General features: G+C 39.1%; 3 protein-coding genes across 4 annotated transcripts; 1 reads left to right on the forward strand and 2 right to left on the reverse strand.

Annotated features, from left to right (window-relative positions):
* Positions 1–48: 48 nt before the first annotated feature.
* fbxo34 (F-box protein 34) lies at positions 49–16,906 on the forward strand. Of its 2 annotated transcripts, XM_057343529.1 has the most exons (4): positions 49–572; positions 9,343–9,551; positions 10,571–10,724; positions 13,803–16,906. In XM_057343529.1, the coding sequence occupies exons 3-4, from the start codon at positions 10,633–10,635 to the stop codon at positions 15,817–15,819; spliced, it is 2,109 nt and encodes a 702-aa protein (XP_057199512.1). In that variant the 5' UTR covers positions 49–572; positions 9,343–9,551; positions 10,571–10,632; the 3' UTR covers positions 15,820–16,906. The 2 variants fall into 2 exon arrangements, with proteins under 2 accessions (XP_057199512.1, XP_057199511.1); XM_057343528.1 differs by lacking the exon at positions 9,343–9,551.
* A 996-nt stretch (positions 16,907–17,902) lies between these two features.
* On the reverse strand, positions 17,903–22,544 carry atg14 (autophagy related 14). Its single transcript, XM_057343824.1, has 10 exons — positions 22,089–22,544; positions 21,418–21,480; positions 21,295–21,337; positions 21,134–21,215; positions 20,782–21,019; positions 20,468–20,700; positions 20,055–20,172; positions 19,766–19,856; positions 19,589–19,674; positions 17,903–19,377 (listed from the first exon to the last, which is right to left on the reverse strand). Exons 1-10 carry the CDS (start codon positions 22,379–22,381, stop codon positions 19,080–19,082), a joined length of 1,545 nt encoding a protein of 514 aa, XP_057199807.1. The 5' UTR covers positions 22,382–22,544; the 3' UTR covers positions 17,903–19,079.
* Positions 22,545–22,930: 386 nt separating this feature from the next.
* tbpl2 (TATA box binding protein like 2) lies at positions 22,931–25,513 on the reverse strand. Its single transcript, XM_057344340.1, has 7 exons — positions 25,414–25,513; positions 24,430–24,791; positions 24,210–24,297; positions 23,991–24,082; positions 23,696–23,863; positions 23,521–23,615; positions 22,931–23,415 (listed from the first exon to the last, which is right to left on the reverse strand). The coding sequence occupies exons 1-7, from the start codon at positions 25,456–25,458 to the stop codon at positions 23,339–23,341; spliced, it is 927 nt and encodes a 308-aa protein (XP_057200323.1). The 5' UTR covers positions 25,459–25,513; the 3' UTR covers positions 22,931–23,338.
* Between the last annotated feature and the right edge of the window lie 151 nt (positions 25,514–25,664).

Genomic DNA, 25,664 nt, shown 5'->3' on the forward strand with positions numbered 1-25,664 from the left:
ATACGTAGATGTAAACAGCGAGTGTCTGTGTGACAATACTTTGTGAGATCTATGTAACAAACTTCCTCAAATAAATTAAATAAGACCACTTTAAACTTAAAAGCTATACAGTAGGTGTAAATGTGTAACTAAACATGTGATTCTTGTATTTACCTTAAGAACACCCATGTCTAAAGGCTTAATAACAACACATAATCCTTAAATCAATATATAAAATATGATATAAAATAAAAACAAGCAACCTATAATGTTACCTATAAGTACCTATAATGCATATCACATTCAAGTTTCATTATTTAATAGGTAATGTTTTCAAACAAGTGTTAATACTTACGATCTTACTATGCGTGCGAGCGCGCGCTCGCGTGTCTGTGAATGCGCGTGCTCTCGTTATATCAAGCAAGGCAATGCACGCTGCGCGCACACCTGATCAGATCTGAACGCATTCATCCACGAACGAAGGTCTGATTCCTGAAGGACGCAAGAATTCAACTCTCGTCAGGATGATATGAATTTACCACGAAAAACACAGAAGAAGAAGAGTTTTCCTCGCTTCAGTTGTTTTTCCTCAGGTTGGTTACGAATCTGCTATTTCCTCATGTTTGGTTCATTCCTCCTCCGCGTCAGTCATAAATATCACTATTATTTGTCTAAATCGAGTTTTGTGAACTTTACTTTGCGTTTCAAATGTTAAGAAATGTAACGTTTGTGTTTTTTTTTTCCTGTCGGCTCGTTTTGGCATATGCTGAGCGGAACTAACCTAGCATTTAAACACCACGAAACACAGCACATACGACGTCTGTATACGTTTTAATGGCATTCGACGTTTTATATTTCTATCATGTATTGTATTTACGTGTGTTTGTCTGTATAACTGTTTTAAAATTCGTAATTTTGGCTCTTATATGGCAGACGTATGTGGTGGCGTTTGTCAGTTAACGTTAGCTTCAGTGCTAATGCGCATAGACGTAGCAATGTCACATTTATTTTTTGAGGTTTATATTTTTTCTATTTAAATATGTTCATTTTATTTTCGATACTGCGGTTGTAGGTGGTGTAATCTATCTTATGTTGCACTTATGGTCACTTATACATAACTCTGTCGACTTTGTTGTTTTCGTTGCAGTGGCCTGTTCCTAGTTTGGGTGGTTCTGTGTTTGCTGTTATTTACTTTAATTTAAATAAAGCTTAAGGTTGGTTTTGTTTGTTTGCTATAGTGCATCTTTTAGTGAGTTTAAATGCAGACTTGCAATGGCATGTGTATGGTTTAAAGGCAGGTCATTCAGTCACGTTTAAAAGGATTTGGTGGCATGTAAAGGGTTTCAGATGTCTGATGCAAAAGATGATACTAATATTGAACATTGAATTCACACTTGCATCTTAAGAGCTATTATAAGTGTATGATTGGATTACATGATAGGCACGCAAACACACAACATGTTGTCTTGAGCATGTGTATCAGTTCACCTGTGAATATATGCAGTGTTGTTAAAGGACTGTAAAGATGAATATGTTACTCAAGAAGCAATGAGAATAAAAATATTTAACTAGTTGATTAGACATTTGAACCTTGTCTCTGCCCAAGGGAGTGATCAACTTGTATGGATGTTAAAAATTCATTTTTTTAAGTAGTGGTTATACTTAACATTATGTAAAAAGTCATTTGTGTTTGTTAGGATGTGCAGTTTATTCGGATAGTTTGTGCAGGTTCACTTTCTTGAAGGCGTTTTTGACCTGCGTCTGGCGTGCATTTAACTGGTTGTTAACAATAGTAGGCTGATCCAAAGATCTTATTTTTCTGTAATAGGGGAAGTGGACAGAATTTTAAAGCCTTTTATCTTTAACTTGTCAACTGTCTCATGTCATATTCATATTAATCAGGTCTTACATCCGGTCAAAGACTTCATACACTTACCCGTGGTTATTTGTCAAACGATGTGGTGCCAAGGTAGTTTGTTTATTCTTCGTTTTGTCATCAATTTATCCACCTATTTTTTACTTGAATCATTGGTTAAGTTTTCCCCTCAGGTTTGAGATGCAATCCCTTTTTTAGGGTGATTTTTAGTTTGTCTCTGCAGTCAGCTCCAAGATGTTTGAGGTTGTCAAATCTGGATTCCTTTAGTGTTTAAGGTAAAAATGTGAGAGCTTTAGAATGACATCTGTTAACATATTCTACATTTGGCAAAACAAGACTTGTGGCAGCCCTCCCCTGAAGGTGCTTTCCTCTCCGCCTTATTTGTTGAAGCAAGAACATTACAGAGTTAAAGTAATAGTTCTCCCAAAAATGAAAATTCTGTCATCATTTGCTCACCCTCATGTCATTTCATACCTGTATGAATTACTTTGTTCTGATGAAGAAAGATATTTGAAGAATGTTAGCAATTTTAAATTTTGTGACATCATTGACTGCCACAGTAGGAAAAATTAAATGGTAGTCAAAGGTGCCCCAGAAATTTGTGTTCCCAAATTATTCAAAATATCTCACTTTGTGTTCAACAGAACAAAAAGATATATTTTATTTCCTGCTATGGTAGTGGATGATATCACAAAACTGAAAATTGCCAACATTCTTACAAATATCTATCTTTGTGATTAACAGAACAAATACATTTATATAGGTTTGAAACAACCTGAGGGTGAGTAAAGGACCGTGTTGGGTGTAACTAGTTACTAAGTAATTAGTTACTGTAATTTAATTACTTTTCCCATGAAAAAGTAAAGTAAGGGATTACTCTTATTTTTCTGTAATTTAATTAGTTACTTTTGATGTAATTAAACTAAATACTTTGTGTAATATATGTGTGTGCAATAGTGGAATTGACATCAAAATTCAAAGTCTAACTTTAAAATCTGTGCTTTAATGTATAATTCTCACTTTTGTAATACTTTGGTCAGTTAATAAGAGTACTTTATGTAGTTTAATATTATTTATTTTAATTAATTAAAAGAGCCCTTTCATGTCTATCCTTGAATCACTTAACTAATCAAGGTTGATATAGAAAGTAATAAGTAACTAAATACTTTTTGGAGAGAGTAATTTGTACAGTAATCTAATTACACTATTGAATATGTAATTAGTAACTAGTAATTCATTACTTTTTGAGAGTAACTTACCCAACACTGGTAAAGGATGACAGAATTTGAATTTTTGCTTGAATTATCCCTTTAAATGAACGCTTTGTAAAACACTGCCGACACAGTTCTGCCCGGACCACCTGTTTGAACTCAATAAGCCATCCAGGTCTGTCAACTGGACTGCTTACACAGTTTAAGAAAACCTGTNTTGGCTATTCTGCCTGGAGTCATGTGGCAGAGCTAAAGGGAAGGAAGGTGTACCTTACCTCACTCCACAAACCACAGAGAGCTTTTATACAAACATTTGCAGGAGAGAATGATCCGGCAGGTTCAGACAAGCTTTTGTTTCATTCATAGGCAGATCTACAGTATGTGGTTTCCATTACCCTCTCTAAAATGGGGTTTTAGGGTTTTTCATAAAGCTGACATGCTTTGAAACGTTTGTGCGGCAAAATGTTGTTGCGTGTTTGAAACGAGACATTATTCGGGGAGAACGTGAAATGGAAAGCATTTGTTTTCCGCTGTTAATAATGCAACAAGTTCTTTTGTTCCAATTTGACATTGGGTATTTGGTGCAGTGTGTTTGTTAGCTCAAAAACACCAGCTCCTATCGGTATGCTAATGTTCATGTCTGCAAAAACTACTTGGTTCTTTGTAGGAATCGAATGACTTCAAAGTCTAGCTGGCACACCTTCTCTTACTGAGATCATAAGGCTGTGTTCATATGTCTACTCATTACAGACGTTTATGACACTGGGTGAGAGAGAGACCGAAAACCAATATAATGGAGGAGAATTTGTCCTAGAAAGCAAATTGCACAAGGTGTGTTCGATGCATCAAGTTTCAGCTGGGGATGTTTAAAGAGGCCTGGTTTTGTCTGCGGTCATGACGTGGACCTCATGTATAATTAGGACATTCTTTTGACGCCACTTGTCTTGGGTGGTTTGGTCAGGGTGGGCTTTTTTTAATATGCTTGTTGACCTGGCCCGACTATTCCTAGTACGGTGTCAAAGTTGTGGGATAGTATTTGGCAACGCTCTCGTATACATATACACATGCACCAACCCCTCGCACAACAAGCTATCCTGGACAGCCCCTCAAACAGAGCAAGTGTGAACTTCTGTCGAGATGTGAAATTCAGAGCTAGGGTTGCTAGGGCTTCTTGGCTCTTGGTTAAAGGATACCTTCATTAGGGACTTTGGGACAGATTGATTTGTCCATGTTGTTAGCTTATTGAACTACTGTTGACCTCTTTGAAGAGCAGTTCAATTATGTGTTGAGTGGTTATATTACTGGTTTGTTGTTGCAACATGAGATAAAGATTTTCTGATATCACATGTAAACATTGCATGGGTAGTGGATACACAGCTTTGTGTTTGAAAGCTAAACATTACCTTTTTATAAATTTTGCTGAATGACTTATTGGATCAGTATATGAACAATTGGCGTTTTATTTCTTACCCAAGCCTTTTTAAATACCAAACATTAGCACTTTACTAACTTTACATCTAGACAAACAAAACAACAGAAGGCTGGGATAATCACACGCTTGTTTGTGACACAGGAACATGCAAGAAGGCAACTTAAGAACACAAGTTATTGAACAATAACTCCGTAACCAAACCATGGTTCACTTATTGGAAAGAAGTCCTTGGATTTGAAAGAGGCCCGAATCAAATATAAAAGCACATTCTGCACTATTGAATATGTAATTAGTAACTAGTAATTCATTACTTTTTGAGAGTAACTTACCCAACACTGGTAAAGGATGACAGAATTTGAATTTTTGCATGAATTATCCCTTTAAATGAACGCTTTGTAAAACACTGCCGACACAGTTCTGCCCGGACCACCTGTTTGAACTCAATAAGCCATCCAGGTCTGTCAACTGGACTGCTTACACAGTTTAAGAAAACCTGTTTGGCTATTCTGCCTGGAGTCATGTGGCAGAGCTAAAGGGAAGGAAGGTGTACCTTACCTCACTCCACAAACCACAGAGAGCTTTTATACAAACATTTGCAGGAGAGAATGATCCGGCAGGTTCAGACAAGCTTTTGTTTCATTCATAGGCAGATCTACAGTATGTGGTTTCCATTACCCTCTCTAAAATGGGGTTTTAGGGTTTTTCATAAAGCTGACATGCTTTGAAACGTTTGTGCGGCAAAATGTTGTTGCGTGTTTGAAACGAGACATTATTCGGGGAGAACGTGAAATGGAAAGCATTTGTTTTCCGCTGTTAATAATGCAACAAGTTCTTTTGTTCCAATTTGACATTGGGTATTTGGTGCAGTGTGTTTGTTAGCTCAAAAACACCAGCTCCTATCGGTATGCTAATGTTCATGTCTGCAAAAACTACTTGGTTCTTTGTAGGAATCGAATGACTTCAAAGTCTAGCTGGCACACCTTCTCTTACTGAGATCATAAGGCTGTGTTCATATGTCTACTCATTACAGACGTTTATGACACTGGGTGAGAGAGAGACCGAAAACCAATATAATGGAGGAGAATTTGTCCTAGAAAGCAAATTGCACAAGGTGTGTTCGATGCATCAAGTTTCAGCTGGGGATGTTTAAAGAGGCCTGGTTTTGTCTGCGGTCATGACGTGGACCTCATGTATAATTAGGACATTCTTTTGACGCCACTTGTCTTGGGTGGTTTGGTCAGGGTGGGCTTTTTTTAATATGCTTGTTGACCTGGCCCGACTATTCCTAGTACGGTGTCAAAGTTGTGGGATAGTATTTGGCAACGCTCTCGTATACATATACACATGCACCAACCCCTCGCACAACAAGCTATCCTGGACAGCCCCTCAAACAGAGCAAGTGTGAACTTCTGTCGAGATGTGAAATTCAGAGCTAGGGTTGCTAGGGCTTCTTGGCTCTTGGTTAAAGGATACCTTCATTAGGGACTTTGGGACAGATTGATTTGTCCATGTTGTTAGCTTATTGAACTACTGTTGACCTCTTTGAAGAGCAGTTCAATTATGTGTTGAGTGGTTATATTACTGGTTTGTTGTTGCAACATGAGATAAAGATTTTCTGATATCACATGTAAACATTGCATGGGTAGTGGATACACAGCTTTGTGTTTGAAAGCTAAACATTACCTTTTTATAAATTTTGCTGAATGACTTATTGGATCAGTATATGAACAATTGGCGTTTTATTTCTTACCCAAGCCTTTTTAAATACCAAACATTAGCACTTTACTAACTTTACATCTAGACAAACAAAACAACAGAAGGCTGGGATAATCACACGCTTGTTTGTGACACAGGAACATGCAAGAAGGCAACTTAAGAACACAAGTTATTGAACAATAACTCCGTAACCAAACCATGGTTCACTTATTGGAAAGAAGTCCTTGGATTTGAAAGAGGCCCGAATCAAATATAAAAGCACATTCTGTCTGTATGCCAAGTGCATTGAAAATGCACTGACCTTCCTATGCCTGGGTTGAAACGAGAAAACCACATTGTGTTACTTGCATGTTTCTGAGGAAGGGAAGTTATTCTGACGAACCTGGAGGAAGTGAACCTCTGTGAACTGTAGTATTCTGAGGAAGGCTAACATTTAGATAAACATAAGATCAAAATCATCTTTTGCTTTCATCACAACATGCACTCAGGTTGGAATGAGGTCCATACTTTTATTTAAAACTGATGGTCCATACATCTATTATTTGTTTTGAAGCAAGCAAGCAGATTGAACCTTTTGTATAAGAGTTAACATGGTCAGTGTCACACATTTGTTTGCATTTGTGTTGTGACCTAGAACTTGAAGTGTAGAATCTTAAAGGGATACTTCACTATCAAATCAAAATTTCCCCATGTTTTACTCGCCCTCAAGGCATCCTAACTGAATATGGTTTTCTTCTTGAAGAATAATGCTGTCGGAGTTATAATACCACGTATCATTTTACTTTCAAGCGGTAGAATGAGAGTGAATGGGTGTTGATTTTTTGAAGCTCCAAAAAGTGCATCCATCGATCAAAGAACTGCTCTACATGGCTCTGTGGTCTTAAAAAAGGTCTTCTGAAGCGAATCGATGCGTTTGTTTAAGAGAAATATCCATATGGACAACGCTATTAACGTTGATGTCTAGCTTGTGTCATCTCTCTAATGTGCGGTTTTTCAGACCACATTCATCAGGAGCCACTGGGATTACTTTTGTGTTCCTTGTATGGGGTTTAAAGACTCTTAGAAAGTAGGGATGTAACGATTCACTCAGCTCATGATGCGATGCGATTCACGATTCTGATCTCACGATGCGATTTATTCACGATTTACTCACGATTTATTTTAAAAAAATGAGTTGAAACAAATTAGAAATGAACAACATCCCTTGCATTATTTCTTAAATGCTTCACGTTTCTTTGAATAATAAAATAATGTTTTATTTCAAATAACAAAACTAAACTGCAATTTTATAACAAATTAATAATAGAAAAAGTCTCTTTAATATAAACAAACTAATACTGTCTGTGCTTTTCTTGGATTTTTTTGCATTTAAGAAATATCAGCATCCACGTTTAGGTTTGCAGTGAAAATAGCGGCCCCTGCTGTTCAAAAAATGTATTGCGATTCAGTTCAAGCCTCAACCGATTTGAATCGTCGCTCATTATAACCGATTTTCAACCGGCTCACGGTGAATCGTTACATCCCTATTAGAAAGCCTTTGAGGATTTTATGAACCATGGTTCTGCTAAAAATCTTCTTTACTGTTCTACTAAAGAAACAATGTCACCTACATTTCGGATGGCCTAAGGGTGATTAAACGGCACACATGCGTCATTTAATTACAAATGCTTTAAAATAGACAGACGTTGAATCAGGCTGGTTTAGTGGACTCATGTCTTGGACAATTAATGAAAGTTAAGTGCTAATGGTCTGTCTCCATGTGATAATTTTGTCCAAAAATGGATTAATAAAGACATATAATCTGTAATGTAACAGGGCAAGCAACCCATGTAGAAAACATCAATTTAAAATGTTTGTCGTGTAAAAATAGTTAATTTAGGGGCCTTAAAGATTGAATATACAGGTGCTGGTCATATAATTAGAATATCATCATAAGTTGATTTATTTCAATTCCATTCAAAAAGTGAAACTTGTATATTATATTCAATCATTACACACAGACTGATATATTTCAAATGTTTATTTCTTTTAATTTTGATGATTATAACTGACAACTAATGAAAATCCCAAATTCAGTATCTCAGAAAATTAGAATATTACTTAGACCAATACAAAGAAAGGATTTTTAGAAATCTTGGCCAACTGAAAAGTATAAACATGAAAAGTATGAGCATGTACAGCACTCAATACTTAGTTGGGGCTCCTTTTGCCTGAATTACTGCAGCAATGCGGCGTGGCATGGAGTGGATCAGTCTGTGGCACTGCTCAGGTGTTATGAGAGCCCAGGTTGCTCTGATAGTGGCCTTCAGCTCTTCTGCATTGTTGGGTCTGGCATATCGCATCTTCCTCTTCACAATACCCCATAGATTCTCTATGGGGTTAAGGTCAGGCGAGTTTGCTGGCCAATTTAGAACAGGGATACCATGGTCCTTAAACCAGGTACTGGTAGCTTTGGCACTGTGTGCAGATGCCAAGTCCTGTTGGAAAATGAAATCTGCATCTCCATAAAGTTCTCCATAAAGCTACATATAAATTATTATTATAATCATTACATTTTCTCTATCACTCATAACACTTTCAACATTGAAAGACATCTCTGTTTGCTAGGGCAGCTAAAAAAAATGCCCTATTGTATTGCAAGAGGTGTGTGTGGTTCTTTGATTTACGGGCTTTAGTTTATTACAAGTTCAGAGATCTGGAAAGATCTATCAACGCTATTGTAGCTGCTGATCTGTTTTAGATGGCCTGGAAAGGACATTGTGCAAGTTTAACAGGCACCCCACCCCTACTTTTGAACCACAGCCATTGTTTTTGGAGAGCTTGAGCAAGTTCAGGTATATTGTAGGAAATGGTAAGAGAGGTCCTTGGACCTTTAAACGTGTGTGTGTGTGTGTGTGTGTGGACCTATTGTGTGCTTTTATTTGTATAGCTTATTTGTTTTCCTTACGTCATAGGATGTAAAGTGTGCAGTTTGTGTACAAAAGTACATGCTGGTGGGTATGGAGCAGTCACCACCCATATGATTTTTGGGCTTCCTCCCATTTTAAAGTAGTGATGCGAAAGTAATTGAATTGCCTTTTGGCTCCTTATCATACTTTATTTATTATCATATTTATCTTCTCTGACAGGTGCACACGTGCTTTTAAGAACAGCCCGCATGACCCGGCCAATCACAGCTGCTTAAATGAAATTCTGGAGGGTGTCAGTCAGACCAATAAAACCACGTGCTGTTCTAGGACGAAGACTGTGTACATATTACCCTCTGTAATGGAATACTGTGTGAATGTTGGAGCAAAGGAATTTACAATGGAATGAGTGAAGAATAGCTTGGATGCATGTGAGTAACTTTTAAACATAACTGTGTAAGAAGAATGAATCTAGTGTTTTTAGTGTCGATTGTGGATCCGCCTCGAGAACAGCATGAACATGCCAGAACTTGGAGTGCATGGATAAGAATGAGGTTGGACGGTGGAGCAAAAGGAAATTAAGTTTATCTCCGCTTCGTTTCGGTCTCTATGTTGAGACCATGTAATCTTGTCCTTGCTAGTGAGCTCAGCCAGTGCCCGTTTTATTAGCCAGTGTTTCTGTAAGGGCTTATGAATGGGACGCTAGGAAACCGTTCCAAAATCTTTTTGCGAGCTTATCTGGTTTTCATGGGTGATGCACTCTTTTCAGAACAAACTGCTTTGCTTCTTTTCCAGCCCCTGAAGAGACAATAGACATGATATTCAGAGCCATGCATGCGTTTTATTTAGCTTTTTTCCAGATCTCTTATCTGTGCTATTTTGTTTCTTTTATTCATTGTAATCATTAGAGCTGTAGATAATTTTTAATATTGTTCAATATACGTTCACATGTATCTTTTACAGGTTTAATTTGGTATCACAACATTATATTTTTGTGGAAAAGGTTGGATATAGTTAGATATAGAAGTAGTTTTTTGCATAACGTAATGCATATTATCTGGACAGATTTGAACAAAACGGTGCTGTGACCCAGTTTGTTTGAGATTCTGATTTTATATGCCTCTTCTCATCAATGCTCTGTCTTTTATCTGGGTTACTGGGTCTCTCCTTATGATAAAGCCTGGTTATTTTTAAATTACACCCCCACCAGCTTTTGCTGCATATTGCATCGGCCATTGCAATTATTCTTTTAGCATGAAATACAGACTAGCCATAACCATTCATCCATAACCAAAGTCATTTTTATGTATCCACTGCTTTATGAGTTAAGGTTTACATTTTTGCATTTATTTTGCAGCCGCTGTTTCCCAATGTGAATTACAAATATAGTTGTAAGATGAATACTACAGAAAACCGTTTCTCAATGTTTTTCATTAATGTTGTTTTGTAGTGTGACTGGAGTCCTGATCTCTTCTGCTGGGAGACATCGCTCGCACTGGAGGAAGGAACCTAATGCCTCAGAAATGTGAAACTATCAGCTACTTCAACCCCACCCCTTACCGGGAACCACGGTTACGAGCCTCCAGTCCGTCATCAGTCTGGAGGTAATTGCTACTTTCTGCACTAAATTCTATAGACTACTTTACAAGATGTAAACGCTGGTCCTGAAGCACTTTTTTTGATTGGTTATAAATGTTCTGTTGGTTGTATTTTAAGGTTGTTTTAAAAACTGAAACTGGAAGTACTTCTAGACAAAGATATTATTATTATTATTAATAACAAGATGCGCCACTGCCGTTACAATGAATGGCAAGGAATGACAAACTCAATATTGCCACTCATGTGAAGGAAGTCCCACCTTCCAGTAAAACGAGCCAATCATCAATCAGTAAAGACAGATAATTCACTGGGGCGGGGCTCTCGTGAGGCGCTTGCCAGCCTGTGGGTTGGCGCAGTAGATGAGGCGACCTCGAAAAATGTGTTTTTTAGTGCAATTTAAGCTTAGCAAACCAAAGTTATGATACAGTTCATGTCATGTTTCATTATTGATTGGAAAAATGCTGTTTAATTGTGATTTTTGCCAGCAATTTTAGAAATATAGGCCTTCCCCCATTCAAGTAGATAGGACTGTGGACTTGCTATGACGTTAATAACTGCAAAGAGGTGTTGCAAACATGGCAGCCGAGTGGCAAGACATCCGTAAACTGACTTTGTTCTAGACCAACGTTGGACCAGCGTATTTACGTCTTCCGAAGTGGTCTACATTTAGAGGATATTTTCATGGTGATTTCGTAAAAGTCTCCGTTTTAGTTAGATCCATATTGGGTTGTCACACTAAATTTCCTAAAAAACAGACTCATGTTTCATCTGTTCTATGGATGTAGACCTTTTTCTTTGGCTTGAGTTAGAGAGGCAACAACAACAAATCATCTTGTTACAACAGGTTTTTGAAATAAGACCCTCTAAAGGATTTAATGGAAATGCAGTGCACCCACTTGCATTGGAGCCATGTGCTAGCTATTAACACCTACACTTTGAGCCATGGTGCTCAGACAAGTAACGTAGGTTATGGTTCAGTTTGTGTAATATCCGGAATCCTAATTTCATCTCGTGTCCTTACTTTATTTTAGTTTATATGACTTTGCGGGTGAAGATTACTTCATGCTTTTTATCAGGGCCTTATGCCATGGGCATCTTGTTTAAGATGGTGGGTGGATGGGTGGATAAGAGAATAAGCCATTTTGTATGTTTTAGTAGGGTTGTGTTGCCATCTTGTCTATAATTACTCCTCCTTTGTTGTGCATGTCTCTAAGCTATGACTACATGAGCTATAGGTTACGGCAACGTGGAGACGTGTGGAGACTTGGATGCTCAGTCACTGCTTTACGAGGAACACAGAGTTACGAAATAATTGGAGCAAAGTAGACTTCATAGTCGTGACATCACCCTAATTTTTTTTCCTGTGAGTTGGACAGTTTCTCTTATAGATGAAATCATGAGCGTTTACAAGGGGAGCAAAAAATCTCCTGTTAACCGAGGCATTGTGCTGATTTCCGTATAAGCTCACCTCATGTTTTGACATTTACCCCCTTCCTTGTTTTGCTTTTTACTTGTGGGTATTTGTGTTCTTTTTACACAATGATGTTGTTTTTTTGCCTTTAAACTATCATTGACTCACGTGCTCTGGCACACGGTCTTAAGGAAAGTTTGAGTTGTGGGTGCGTTGAGGGCGAAGGCTGGGAGGGGGCTGTGTTTTTTTGCCAGGTTGTGTAATGGGTAAAAATCAGTATTTGAGCACCAGATACGAGCTGGCGTGTCTCCAGGGTAATCATACTCGAGTCCAGAAATGTGTTCTACGAACTGGGAGGTTCTTTAGATATTGTGCAGCAATTTGCTTTTGATTTAAGTTCTTTGATTTAGATTCTTTTGTTTTTCTTCTATTCAGTCAATATACAAATTTGTGTCTGGTCAAATTGGATGCGTAATTTATGTTTTGTGAATAAAAAATACAGAGAAGAAAAGCAAGCACCATTGGCTCCAAATCTGTTGGCATCTGTTTTCAATGCTGACATTTTCAAACGCATTACAGTACTTTTTCTTCTTTTCTATGTCAGCTAGATGCCCAACTGTTGAATTTAAAAGCCCCTCATTCAAAAGAATGTTTGAGATTTGTTGACACAGAACCTTGGCAAGAACAGGAAGTTCAAGGCCAGGTTGTGCCAGGAAATGTGAGTGCGCCCTGTATTCAAAGCTACAGTTAACTTGCCTTTTATGTGGCGCCACATTTTATCCAAGACGTTAGTTCAACCAAATAATTCTGAATCTTACAGATTGGACTCTCCCACTGTTTGACACAAAAGAACGTTGACACCACAAAAGAGGTGCTGGGCTATGCAAGTTTTCCAAGGACACACCAAATGGTATTCGCACTGCTCAATGGACATGCCACTTTCCATGTTTGCCATCCAATAAATGGATGCAGCCCACATACCCTGCCTCCTTTTTGAGCAAGCCAGATTGCCTCCTACTCATGGCTCCGCTCCGAAATAACAGTGCACACTCTGAATGCCAACCCAAGTTAAGTCACGTGAGAATCCCCGTACCCCTTTATCAGGTCTGAGTCTGCCATTGAAGAATGCCTTATATGCACTTGTGTCTGTGAGCGTTCATGCCTGCTGCTGTTTGTGGTGATGCAGGGTTGTTTGTGGGACAGCTGGGTCAGTGTCAGCTGAGTGCTTGTGTACGTTCCCAGCTGTGTCTGGACCTGGGTGACTCTGCTCCCATTATGTCAGCCTAAGGGCAGGAGGGAACAGCTACCCCTTGTGCTAACTATGAAACGTTTTCTGCCTGAGAAGCTTTTTGCCATTCTGCACACTATCTAGCAAACTAGGTCCCATATGAATTCTGAAGAATCACTAATAGTTGTCGCTAGTAAATTTTTGTTCCAGATACATTTCTACATTCTTTTTAGGTCAACATTTGAAGTTTGTTGCAACTGATATGCAAATGAATGAAAAGGTTTTTTGAAATGGAATTGTTGTGCTATTGTCCTCAAGGTCACATTTTGACTCATCTTCAGTGACTAAAAAATTCTAACGTTAATGTTACCTTTGTGACTGTTGGTGAGTTATGTGGCACACCTTGGACTCATTAAGTTCTTTTTTTGTGTGTGTTTTGCTCAGGTTTGCCACCATGCACCTTAAGCCATACCCCAAACCACAAGATAAAGAGATACATCGGGAGTCTGTGCACGATGCAACACGAGGCCTCCATGCTGACCAGCAGGGAGTGCTTAGGAAAGAGTGGGGCGTTCGTCAGGCCTGCAGCTTCATGAGCTCGCCTGGCAACGGCACAGCCAACCGGTGCCCCCTCAGCATCATCTCCACCAATACCCTCCGATGTAGCACCAACAGTGGGAGCAACACACCAACTAGAGTAAGCGGGACCCGCAAGACCAAAGCACCCCCTGTCACAACATTTACCAGCTCTTTAGTTCTGCTCTCATCTTCGAATGGTTTGGAGAATGAAGACTCGCTTAGTATCTACCAGGGAGAGGATGCAGAGGGATTTTTGGACATATGGGCTGTCATTAAACCCGGAAACACAAAAGAAAAAGTTGCCCTTTTCGCAGCACAGAAGTGTGGCAGTCCTTGTGGTGGTGGTGGTATTGACAACACATCTGAACAAGAAGCCATTGCCCCAGAGCTGCAGACTGTTTCTTTGAAAAACAAAAGCTGCTGGGAGGTTGACTGGTGTGTGGCCAAGCGCAGGAGACGGTCTGGAAACCCAGAGAAGCCTAAAAGTGTGGAATCTGCAGCCCCAAAATCTGATACGCAAAGAATATCTCAAAGTGAGGTCCCCAGCGAGAACATCAATCCTTGCCAAGTAATGTCAGAGGAAGAAGAGGCTGAAAAGACCATCTCTGTTGTGGAGATGGTGGCATACCTGGAACAAAGAGCAAACGACCAGCAGTTGAGCTCCAAACCCCCATCCTTACGCAGCACCAGCACCATTACTCTATCAAAAGCCATCCAGCAGTCCAAGGACTTGGAACAACCAGAGATCCAAGAAGAGGAAGGAGAATCTGTGCGGGTTCTGGATATGGTGGCCAAGATGGAGTCTCAGTGCCTGAGCAGACAAGGCATCAGAGAAGGTGGAGATCTCTCTCGAAACAACAGCTTGAGGAGAAAGGTGGGTCGTGTGCTTCTGGCGGGGTCAGAACCGTTTTCACTGCCTTCACATTCAGTATCATTTACTGCTCCTCAGGACAGGACAGTTCACAGTAAACCACAAGAACTGGGTAGTGTTTCGGACAAACTAACTTTCCCATCCCTCGAGTTGGCAACAACCGAGGGCTCGCAGTGTAGTCTTGCCACCACCACCCTGCATCATGAAGATGGTTCCTGTATGGCAGGACAGCAGTGTAGCCCAGATGTCGAGATTGTCGAGTCCGCACCAAGGCATGCCAGCTTATGTGGCAGTGAAGAACCACACCCGGGCATGTTGTTTTTTGCACAACCTCTAAAAGACCAACATAAGTCCTCCTCACCAGAGAACACACCTCAAAACAAAGAACTTAATGATGGTAAGCCTTCTGTGGAGACTTCATTGTCATTCAGAGAGGACAGCAGAGATGGACATGATGCTGAACAAAACCATCACAATGTTGAGACGGAAACAACAAGAGTGGTTAGCCGGGAGTCTGTGCCTTTTCCTTTACGCCGCCTAGTGTCTCACGAATTCCTTGTAACTCGCTTCAAGATCCAGCTGCTTTTGGAGCCCCAGCAGTACATGCTTTTCCTACCCCACCACATCATCGTAAAGATCTTCTGCTTGCTGCCTACTGAAAGCCTGGCCGCCCTCAAATGCACATGCCATTACTTCAAATTCATCATTGAGAGTTACGGCGTACGGCCCGCGGACTCTCGTTGGGTGAGCGATCCCCGCTACAAAGATGATCCCTGCAAGCAGTGCAAGAAGCGCTACGATCGAGGTGACGTTTCGCTATGCCGCTGGCATCACAAGCCCTACTGCCAGGCACTTCCCTACGGCCCGGGTTATTGGATGTGCTGCCGGGGCGCTCACAAAGACACGCCTGGTTGCAACGTGGGACTCCACGATAACCGCTGGGTTCCTGTCTTTCATAGCATCAACATGCCGATTTACAAGAAAAGCAGGGACACGGGGGAGGACTCGTAATGTGCCAGAGGGGCAAATGCTTTTTATTTCTGAGGCCTGTGTGTTATTAGTGTGAATGAGCTGTGTGTTTCTGTGCCTGTGTGTTGCCAATGAGCATGTGTGCTTTTTTGTTGTTGTATAGTGCTTAAAACCAGGTTGCTAAAAAGAAATTGCTGGATCTCTGTACTTCTCCGCCAAACGATCACCCACTCCCCTAATGGATACCTTCCTCAGGTCCTTAACGTTTGTCTGCACTTTAACCCTTAAAGACTGAATTTTGCAGAGTTCTATCTGGGTACCGCTTGATGATATTATTTTGAATAAGCATTAACGACTAACTTATTTTCTGGTAAAATCTGAAGAACTTTTCAGTTCTTTATAATGCACCTCTGCTTTACTTTCTTGCACTGATGTAAACTTAACCTACAAAATAAACCTTAATGAGCATTACAGTTATTTACTTGCATACCTAATTCATTGGTGATGGGGAATCTTGTAGCGAGAATGCAATGAGTTGGAATAGTTGCTTCTGTTCCCCATCTCCCAAAACCATCTCATTACTGCTAACAAGTCCTGGGATGTTGTTGGGGAGCGCGATGGTGTCATGACTTGTTGGGTTTGAGATTGTTCTGAGCCCAGATGTTTACATTTGTATTTTGTACATAGCACAGAATCCTATATATCATAACAGAATAATGAATGATGTGTGAGTGTGACAGGAAATGCATTTAATCTTAATGTGGGGATAAACGCCTTGTTCTTTTAATGCTAACGTGTATATAAATATCTATGTGAAATGGTTGCCCTTGTTCTACAGCGGGATGTTCAACCCCTGTGAGCAGGCAGCACATATTCTTCTCGAATTATAAGTGTTTGTCTACCTTGTATGATGTACTGTTTCTCAACGGGAAACATTTGAGTGACTGAGAGTTTCTCCATCTTGACGGTGATTAACTGAGCACCATCTGAAAAAAAGACGAATTTTGTTGCAATAATGTTTTCCAAAGTGTGTGTCAGATTTTTAAAGATTATTATTTGTAATGACCTTGCTGTGCTCTGCCTGTTAAGGCATTTTACTTCAATAAAGTATATCTTGGAGGACTTGTAAGATTGCGGTGTTGTTGTTTTTTCTATTTTGTAATCATTGTTTAATCCATGATTTAACCTTGTGCTTGGATTACAACCAGATACATTTTGCCTTTCTTTGGAATTAGTGGAGACTATTGTAAATTCATAGGTATTTATATTTATATATATATATATATATATATATATATATATACCCTCGAGCAAAGGTTTTGGATCACAGTCATTCTTGTATTTTGTCCACCATGGAATACTGCAACGGTGGGAGTTATGTTGAGACTTCAAGGGTTCAAAATTAATAAACACGGTTATATGTTCACATCTTTAAAGTAGTCACCTTTTGACTACAATTTGCAAAAGCGTACCATCAATTCTATCATCCAGCTTTTTGCGGTCTCAACCTGGGAAGCTTTTTAAACGGCACTGAAATGATTTCCATCTATCCTGAATCCATTTTAAAATGTTTCAATAACTTTTCTAATTAAACAAAATGTTGGCACAATTGTATTTTTGTCTACAGAAATAAATTCAAACATTGACACATACACCCTTAGATGAATAAGAATATACTAAATATGGTTTTCAATTTCACATTTCATTTGCCGTTTAAATTATACACTTACACGTAAAAGGAGACACTTTTGGTAACAAATTTAGGTGAATAATTCCATGGTCATGTGCTTTGCAGGAAAAATGGGGAACAAACATCACCTTTCTGTTGTGCGCCTTGTGAAAACAAAAGTTTGCCAGTTGTTTGTTGCATACACAATTATACTTTCAATAAATGTTAATCTTCAAGAAATATTGTCAAGCAAGTCTACTACTACTATTAAATGGATAGTTTTAATAGGTTTCAGTTTCAGTTAATCTGGAGATTAAAAGGTTTGATAAATGAGCTCAAATGTGCTAAAGGGTTATTTCAAATGCTCGTAAAATAAGAGCGTTTTGTCCCTGGAAAGATATCAAACTCTAGTTTGCAGTGTACAGCTAACCATTATTCAAATTTAACCATTATAGACCGTTTGAACGACTGCTCGGATTTAAAAAATTTAAAAGGTCTTTGCTAAATTCTTATCTTGGGGAAAAGTTTTGCAAAATCATCAGAGTTCAGATTATCGGAGTTGTCCGTGTAATATTGGTTTTTATTATGTCTGGGTGAAGCCTGAATATGAATAAATCCTCTAGTTAATCTTCGCTCTTTAAAGCTAAATGATGTTACATCACATAATAAATGACTGTCTGCAGCAGGTTTTACAATGTGTGACTGATTTATAGTACAGTACAAAAATTGCCTGACATGAAAACAGAATATGCATGAGCATTTGTGGCACGAAAGCCCTGAATGTTTTATATCCTTGTCTTAGTATTTATACTCGTGATGCTCCTTATGCAGTTTCTTCCAAAAGCAACTGGCGATATCTCAACACATTTAAAACAAAAATGTAATTTATACGTATAAATAATGCTTAATTAGTATTGTTTATCAAAGAGGTTTTCATTTTAAAAACTGCGGATTTGCTAATACAAATACATGTTTACATGAAACAAGCTTTCTTTAAAAAGTATGAACTTTTGTTTCAACAACTAAAAATGGTGAAAAAATAAATATAGGTAAAACATTACAAGGCAGCTAAAGTCATAACAATGCCAGAATATTCATGCTCGATACAGCATGTTGCATCTTAAAGAGAGAAAAACGGCAATACACACCTCTTTTTCTTCATAAAATACAATTCCTTTTGAAAACGTATCTAACAAAACAAAACACGGCAATAATATGTTTCACTCTTTCAGTCCAGCAACATTTATACAGTAAGATTCTTTGAAAAGCTGGTGAACAGGTGCAGTTTCACATTCCGTGAGAACTTACAATCCATCAGTCAGACAGCACAGATTCAAGTCTGTCCAACAATGCTTTCTACAATTTCTATGAATATAACAAAAATAATATTTGGCAATGGGTGAAAGCTATGTAATGTCTCCAGTTAAATGTGAGCAACAGAAGAACAGAAATGTAATTTCTGCTTTGAACCCACTATCCAAGACTTTATTACTTGCACTCACGAGTTGTTTCTGAAGATCACATGCTTCCCTCTTGTTTCTATGAGCAGTCAGGTGAACAAAAAATTCCCTTTGTCTGCATATGCAAGTTAAACAACGAGATGGGTTAAACCACCCCTTACATCCATCTGATCTCAGCGCTGACCAGTGTAGGTACGGAACCAAGACGTGACGGAAGCGGCCGCAGATGAGATCATTCCCCCAGCGTTGCCCACTGGCTGAGACGCCTGCATGCCGCTTTGGGAAAGATCCATAGGCTGAGATGGGATGTCACAGAAGCGGGGACTGGGTACAGTCTCCCAGTCCGTGCCCAAGTCTGTTTCTTCATCCGTCACAGCCTCATCGCCGCTCTCCTCAGCAGGTCCGGCTACTTCTGGTTCCACAAACTCCATTGATTCTTCCAAGTCTGCACTCACTTCAAAAGGCCCAGTTCTGTAAATTGGAATTGGCAGAATGGTGAAAGAGATGTTTTACTGATGAATAGGGAACAACAAATATTTGGTTAAAATAGCTTTTCCAGACCCACACGGTCTTGAGCATGTCAGATGAAAAAGGTCAATATGGAGAAGGATTTTTTTAGCACAACAACGTAAACAAGTAGTCTACAATTCAGAGAACACACTATTCAGAGAATAGTTTTTACCTGCCGAGGTTCTTGTTTTCCGGCGACACTAAAAACATGATGTTCCTCAAAGTGTGGTGAGGATGAAGCAGCTCGCTGTCAACATTCTAAGGGGCGACATGCACGTGAGATGTTAGAGTCATCAGAATCTTCTCAGATCAAAACAGGCTAAGTTATGATGAATTCAAAAAAGGTCACCTGTGAGAAGCAGAGGTGCAGGATGTTGGTGTTGAGTTTGTTTATGGCGCGGGTGAATCGGTATCTGGTCAGATTATCACCACAGAACTCGCTGTAGAGAAGACAAAACAGAATGCATAAGATGTCAGTCGTCTCTGGTCTTAAAGATCAACGTTGTGCCGCACACTGAAGATTGCTCCTGCTTCAAAACTGTCACAGAGTTACAGAACACTGACGTCTCGACATTTTACTTGAAGGGAATGAAAAAATAAACAGATGAAAGTTTTAAAAATGCATATGCTGCTATGACCTGTTGCACAACTTTTTCGGAAGGTTGACATCCAGAATATGAGATAGGATGTTGACGAGTTGTGTAGCATAGCAGAGGGCAGCACTGATGGTGTGGGCTGGGTTCATGTGATCCAGTTCTGAAACATAAATGAAATGCAAAATAAAGATGTTAACAACAGCAAAACTTTACTACATGATGGGTTTAATTTGAAGTTAATTTTGAAAAGTACATAAAGCAAAGCATATTTCTGAATAAACTAAAGTAGACTAAAAGTCTGCATCCTTATTTTTAGTTTTAAAGAAGCAAACGAATCCGAATGGCACACTTGAAGGATTTGTAATATGTGAATAAACAAAACCGCTGCCATCCACTTCATTCTGTCACAACCTACATTTTGAGAAATGACTGAGAGGTGACTGTGTTTTCTGTACCTGGCCCCTGGTTTCCGCTCTTCTCTTCCACCCAGTTGTAGTAGGCTGAGCAGTCTCCATTGCTGGGCAGTGTGACGTGTGGCCCAGTGATGCTAATGCTCGTCTCTCCGTTTTGATCATCCCAGATCCAGCGTCCCGAGTGGTATGTGGTTCGTCTGGCCTCTGCGAGTTCAGTAACGGTGCTGGAGGTCAGAGCAAGGTCGTACTCTGCCACAGCTGGATCCACTGGATCCCTTAATAGTGAAAATAAATACTGTAAACATGTTGTGTTGTGCTTTCTGTTTGCTCATGATTCCTCTAACTCTGGCTCTGACCTGCTGCCCTGCTTCTCCTCCTGTATGCGAAAGATGTGTGTGGTGAGCTCCAGGATGTGCTCTCTCCGCACCTCGGCCAGGGCCTCCAGTCTTCCCTGCAGCTCTTTGGATCTCTTTTCCAGAAGCTCACCAAGCTTTTGGTTATGGCGCTTAATCTTATCCCTTTTCTCCTGGTGCCGACTGGCCCTACGCTGCAGTCTCTGACCTTCCTCTTGAGAACGCAACAACAGCTCCCTGCCTAAAAGGTAAAGAGAAAAACAAAACTTAGTAAAGCAACACGGAATTCAGACATAAGCATGTCCAAAAAAAGTATTTCTTAGTGGGATGAACCTGTGTGACAGTACAGACTCACCACTCTTCACTTCTTCATTGCCAGTGCAGAAAGCCTCTTTCATTTGCTGGATTTTCATCTTACATGACATGATTTTCCACCTCTATGTTGAACAAAACCATTAAGGTAAAATGTCATTGTTGCTTATTTCAAATGTGGAGTACTTAAAACCTATAACTTACCATCTGATCAGCCTCAACTTTCTTGTCCATGGCTTTGATGACTCTAAGAAAGGAATATTCAATATTCTATTAATTTTATATACAAGTTCTCAAATCTTCCAACATAATATATTGATATCGCACCTGTGTTGTAGATTCTCTTTTTCAGTTTTCAGCTTCTGCAGTCTTTCAAGTTTTTCGGTGTACCTGTCACCAGACTATGATTATTTATTTATATGAATAAATAAATATAGTATGAAAGTAATAGTAGGAATATAGTATGAAAGTATAAAATGCAATTTATAATTTAAAAGACTAAAACAGACTAAATTAACCACTTAATAATGTTATATCAAGCCACGTATAATATTGCACAATATCTATTTCATACATGGTTAAATATACTGAGGCTACAAACTGTCAAAATAGCAATTTAATCTGATTTAAACACCGTTAAACGCATTTACATCCATGTGTAATATTATTTACGTAACATAATTTCAATGCAAACCATTACATTTAAAACACGTGAATATGGACATTTATCAACATGACTCAGCTAAAGCTAAACAGTTCAAAACACAAACATTCAAATGCTTTTACAATGTTTATTCAACAATTTATAAAAACTTAATCGCGTGGACGACACCTGCTTAAATAAAATAAGACAAATGAAATTATTGTCACAGAACGATAATACCGAAAACTACTAACAGTTTGAGAGTTTGTTTACAAGTTAGCTTTAGCCTGTTAGCATCGCGAAGCTAACCGCATTAGCACGCGGCGTAAATGATAACAGTAAAACATCTGCACACCTCTCCTGATTTCTTCCGTCAAAGTACACGAAATCTCCGGCCTGTATGCATCGGGCACAGGTAAGTCTGCGTCGGGCTGTGTTACAGAGCGGACATCTCTCAACGGCTACAAACAGCCCTTCGGCATCATCCAGCGCCTCCACCATGACCGCGGCAGACGCGCCCGCACACGCCGTCTGAATGTGCTGCTGAGGCGGCTGAGGCTGCACAGGTGCCCGGGCCTCTGATGCAGACTCTGGTTGTTCTTCACCAGGCCCAACAGCCCGGGATTCGGCTGCTACGGGACTAGCCATGATGATACAAGCTCGGTCAGGATTCAAAGCCCATAAGAACCCCTATCTAATAGATTTACATGGTCTGTGGTTTAAAACGTTCAAATAAATAACCAGCACTTCTTGACTGGTGTAGAAGTATGTGTGTATGTGATGATAGCTGGATATCCACTGCATCACGTGACGTGTTGTTTGTGTGTGATGTCATGTGAACTGGTGAAGTTCATACTTCGGAAATAACATGCTTGCCATGTTTGTTACTGTTGCAAATCATGAGATTTCATTTCATTTTTTATTCATTTGAAGCTTAATTTTGTTTTCCCTGCCGAAAAAAATAGAAACCATCACAAACATTCGAATGGATTTAATTGTTATACTGGGAATTGTGTAGGTTTTAATGGAAACCATAATGGTCTCTGTGGGTAATGTGTTGGGTTCTGTTAGTGGGATGTTATCTGGTGGATGGGAACCAATAGAAGCCAATAGTTTTGGGCTGGAACTAAAATACCTCGAACCATACCATTACAACCATTTAAAAAATCCTTCATGTATAGAATACAACTTCGAAATGATTTTAATGGAAAACAGCTGACATTCACAATGTATTTATCAATCGAATCTATTAAAAATGTAGCAACTTATTTGGGCAGAAACAATGGTTAAAATGAAAATTTTACCGTTACAATTTTAGAAATAAAACTAAAACACACTTCCCTATTCTGAATTAATAAATACAACCGATTGTTCATACCTATTCTGCAAAATAAGAGATGTTCATAATTTATTTCTCTTGCATCAGCAAGCTGCAGTTACAACATGTAAGGGACAAAACATTCATAATATTTTAACAAAATATTTACTCTTGTGGCCTCCTCTTATTTCAGCATCCATCACCGATAATCATAAAGACATTAAACCATGTGTAACAACAAAAGTCAGGTATTCCCACGAATCATGTGTACAGTAAGTGCACGATTTCTACTGTTTCCTGAATCCTTTCAGGATGGGGTAGATATTTTCAAAAGCTTCATAGATCTCTGATCTCTCCTTCGCACCTGGAATCAAAACATTAGGAGAAGCGGTTAAACTTGGCCTTACAAAACAATTCCAATGCACGATTACATGTTTTAAAGAATACACGAAGATTGTATCTAATGTACCTGTGAGCACGACCTTTCCAGACACAAAAATCAGCAAAACAATACGCGGCTTCACCATGCGATATATCAAACCAGGAAACAACTCTGGCTCATAGCTGGAGAGACAACATGTATGAAAGTGTTTACAAGACAGCCAAATCGAAACCCGTGAACATAAAACAATTGACAGACAGACCTGCTGAACTGCTGGTGAGTGAGGACCAGGCCCTCCAAGCGTATAGGAAAGCAGACGTCGCAACTTCCAACCATGTTTTGGATTTTGAAGTCCAGGAATTTGGCAGGAAAGCCTAGCTTCTGTACGACCCGAGCGTATTTCCGTGCAGCGAGGCGAGATTGCTCTTCACTGCTTGCAAAGATCAACAATGGAAATGACAAGTACGGGCTAACAGACACATGTGAGACTATACTCCACTCAGTTTGTAAGATTTACAGCCATGCTACCTAAAATAAGGAATATATATTATGTATACCTCTTGGCCCCGGTGCAGACCATTTTTCCAGAGCTGAAAATGAGAGCAGTGGTTCTCGGTTCCCGAATCCTCATTATAACTGCAGCAAAACGCTTCGCAAACGGAGAAAATAATTACAGTGCTGCAAAGACCTTGCAATGATATTTACTCTACATGGATATTTAAGGTGTACCTCAGAAATATTGGTCATTATCATACGTACAAGCACAGAAAGTTTACCTTTGGATTGTATTCAGCGTTACGCGCCTGAAGTGCAATGGATTTCAGGTCCAGAGGACAAGCAAGGTTCACGGTTGACACAATATTCCTGAATTTTACAGTGACATTCAATAGAACACATTAGTCAATGAATCATTTAAATGTCATTACAAATACAGAATTATGGATCACAAATATTTTGCAGCCATTGCCAAATGAAGAGCTTTCTAAACCCTCTCACTGTAATTGTGGGATGATGCCTGAACTTTCCGCCACTGGGGTCATGGGGGTCATAGGGGTCATGGGAGTCATTGGGAGAGTGCAGAACTGAGATGTGTTTTGGACAGCATTGCTGCTGTCAGTATCCGCCTCTGTGGATTCGGTCGGCGGACAGAAAACACCACTGTCTTCATTCCTGCTGAGGTCTTCGGCCCGCGACGGCTCATCTTGAACGCTCAACTCATCAGGTAAAAAACTCAGATCCAAGTCTTCAGTGAGATCCTTCTCCTGAGAGTTTATAGAGGAGAGGTAAGAGGAATCCGGGAGCTGTGAAGCTGGACCCTGTAGACTTAGATCCCCCTCAAAGATGTAATCAGATGAACCCTTCGGGAGAACAATAAAGAGAGAGAGGGACGGACTTAAAATAACAAAATGTCAATTAAATTCTTAAATTCAATCCTCAATAACATCATAGATATTTTGACACAGACATATTCTTACTTTACCTATGATGACCCAACCTATAAACAAAAAACAACTAAAATATAATTACGAAATTTATATTTCATAATCATTTTTAATGTAAATACATTATTTTACATTTATTTATAATAATACATGTAGAAAACAAATATATATAAAAGTATATCTTTTCATTAAAAAATTAAGTAGCCTAAATCTTTACATTTTAATTTTAATGATTAATAAAATTTATTATTAATTTCTATAGCAATTTATTACATATTTTGCAATTATTTTCGTATTTTACCGCTTCATTTACTTGGTTATATGTGTGTTGAGTTTTTGTTTCCGCACGTAGGCCTATTTCCGTTTTACCTTAATTTTGGCAGGTGTTAACACAACAATAAAAACCTAAGCATTAAAAACAGTACAAAAAAAAAACATTTCAACAAACTGTGAGAACGTACGTTTATCTAGGCTATGTAATGGGCCTATATTGATTAGATGTTAGACGTTTTGTTTTCATTTTAAACAATTAACTTACAATAGTTTGATCAAAGAAATCTTCGAGGGCTGCCTCCTCATCCATGTTCCTTATGGTCCATGAGTATAAACAATAATTGACAGAAAACGAGGAAAGAAAACTTTCCCACTCTCAACAACACTGATGTCTCAGAAGCACGTACATTAATTGGCAACAAGTGTGAAGTTGTTCGAGGGCGTGGCAATAATTTAACAAAAATAAAAATAATTAAAATGAGGCCACTTTGTTATACCTGGACAAATGATCAAATA

The sequence above is a fragment of the Triplophysa rosa genome, linkage group LG10 (assembly GCF_024868665.1).
Source record: "Triplophysa rosa linkage group LG10, Trosa_1v2, whole genome shotgun sequence".
NCBI lineage: Eukaryota > Metazoa > Chordata > Actinopteri > Cypriniformes > Nemacheilidae > Triplophysa > Triplophysa rosa.

What these genes read in the sequence shown, in the direction of transcription:
- fbxo34 (XM_057343529.1), top strand. Translation starts at nt 10,633, where the DNA reads ATGCCTCAGAAATGTGAAACTATCAGCTACTTCAACCCCACCCCTTAC. An exon ending in AGTCCGTCATCAGTCTGGAG is followed by an intron (nt 10,725 to 13,802) that starts GTAATTGCTACT and finishes TGTTTTGCTCAG; the next exon opens with GTTTGCCACCATGCACCTTA.
- atg14 (XM_057343824.1), bottom strand. Translation starts at nt 22,381, where the DNA reads ATGGCTAGTCCCGTAGCAGCCGAATCCCGGGCTGTTGGGCCTGGTGAA. An exon ending in GAGCGGAAACCAGGGGCCAG is followed by an intron (nt 20,173 to 20,467) that starts GTACAGAAAACA and finishes TTTATGTTTCAG; the next exon opens with AACTGGATCACATGAACCCA. An exon ending in TGCACCTCTGCTTCTCACAG is followed by an intron (nt 19,675 to 19,765) that starts GTGACCTTTTTT and finishes GTCGCCCCTTAG; the next exon opens with AATGTTGACAGCGAGCTGCT.
- tbpl2 (XM_057344340.1), bottom strand. Translation starts at nt 25,458, where the DNA reads ATGGATGAGGAGGCAGCCCTCGAAGATTTCTTTGATCAAACTATT. An exon ending in GGCATCATCCCACAATTACA is followed by an intron (nt 24,298 to 24,429) that starts GTGAGAGGGTTT and finishes TGTAAAATTCAG; the next exon opens with GAATATTGTGTCAACCGTGA. An exon ending in TGGAAAGGTCGTGCTCACAG is followed by an intron (nt 23,416 to 23,520) that starts GTACATTAGATA and finishes TTTTGATTCCAG; the next exon opens with GTGCGAAGGAGAGATCAGAG.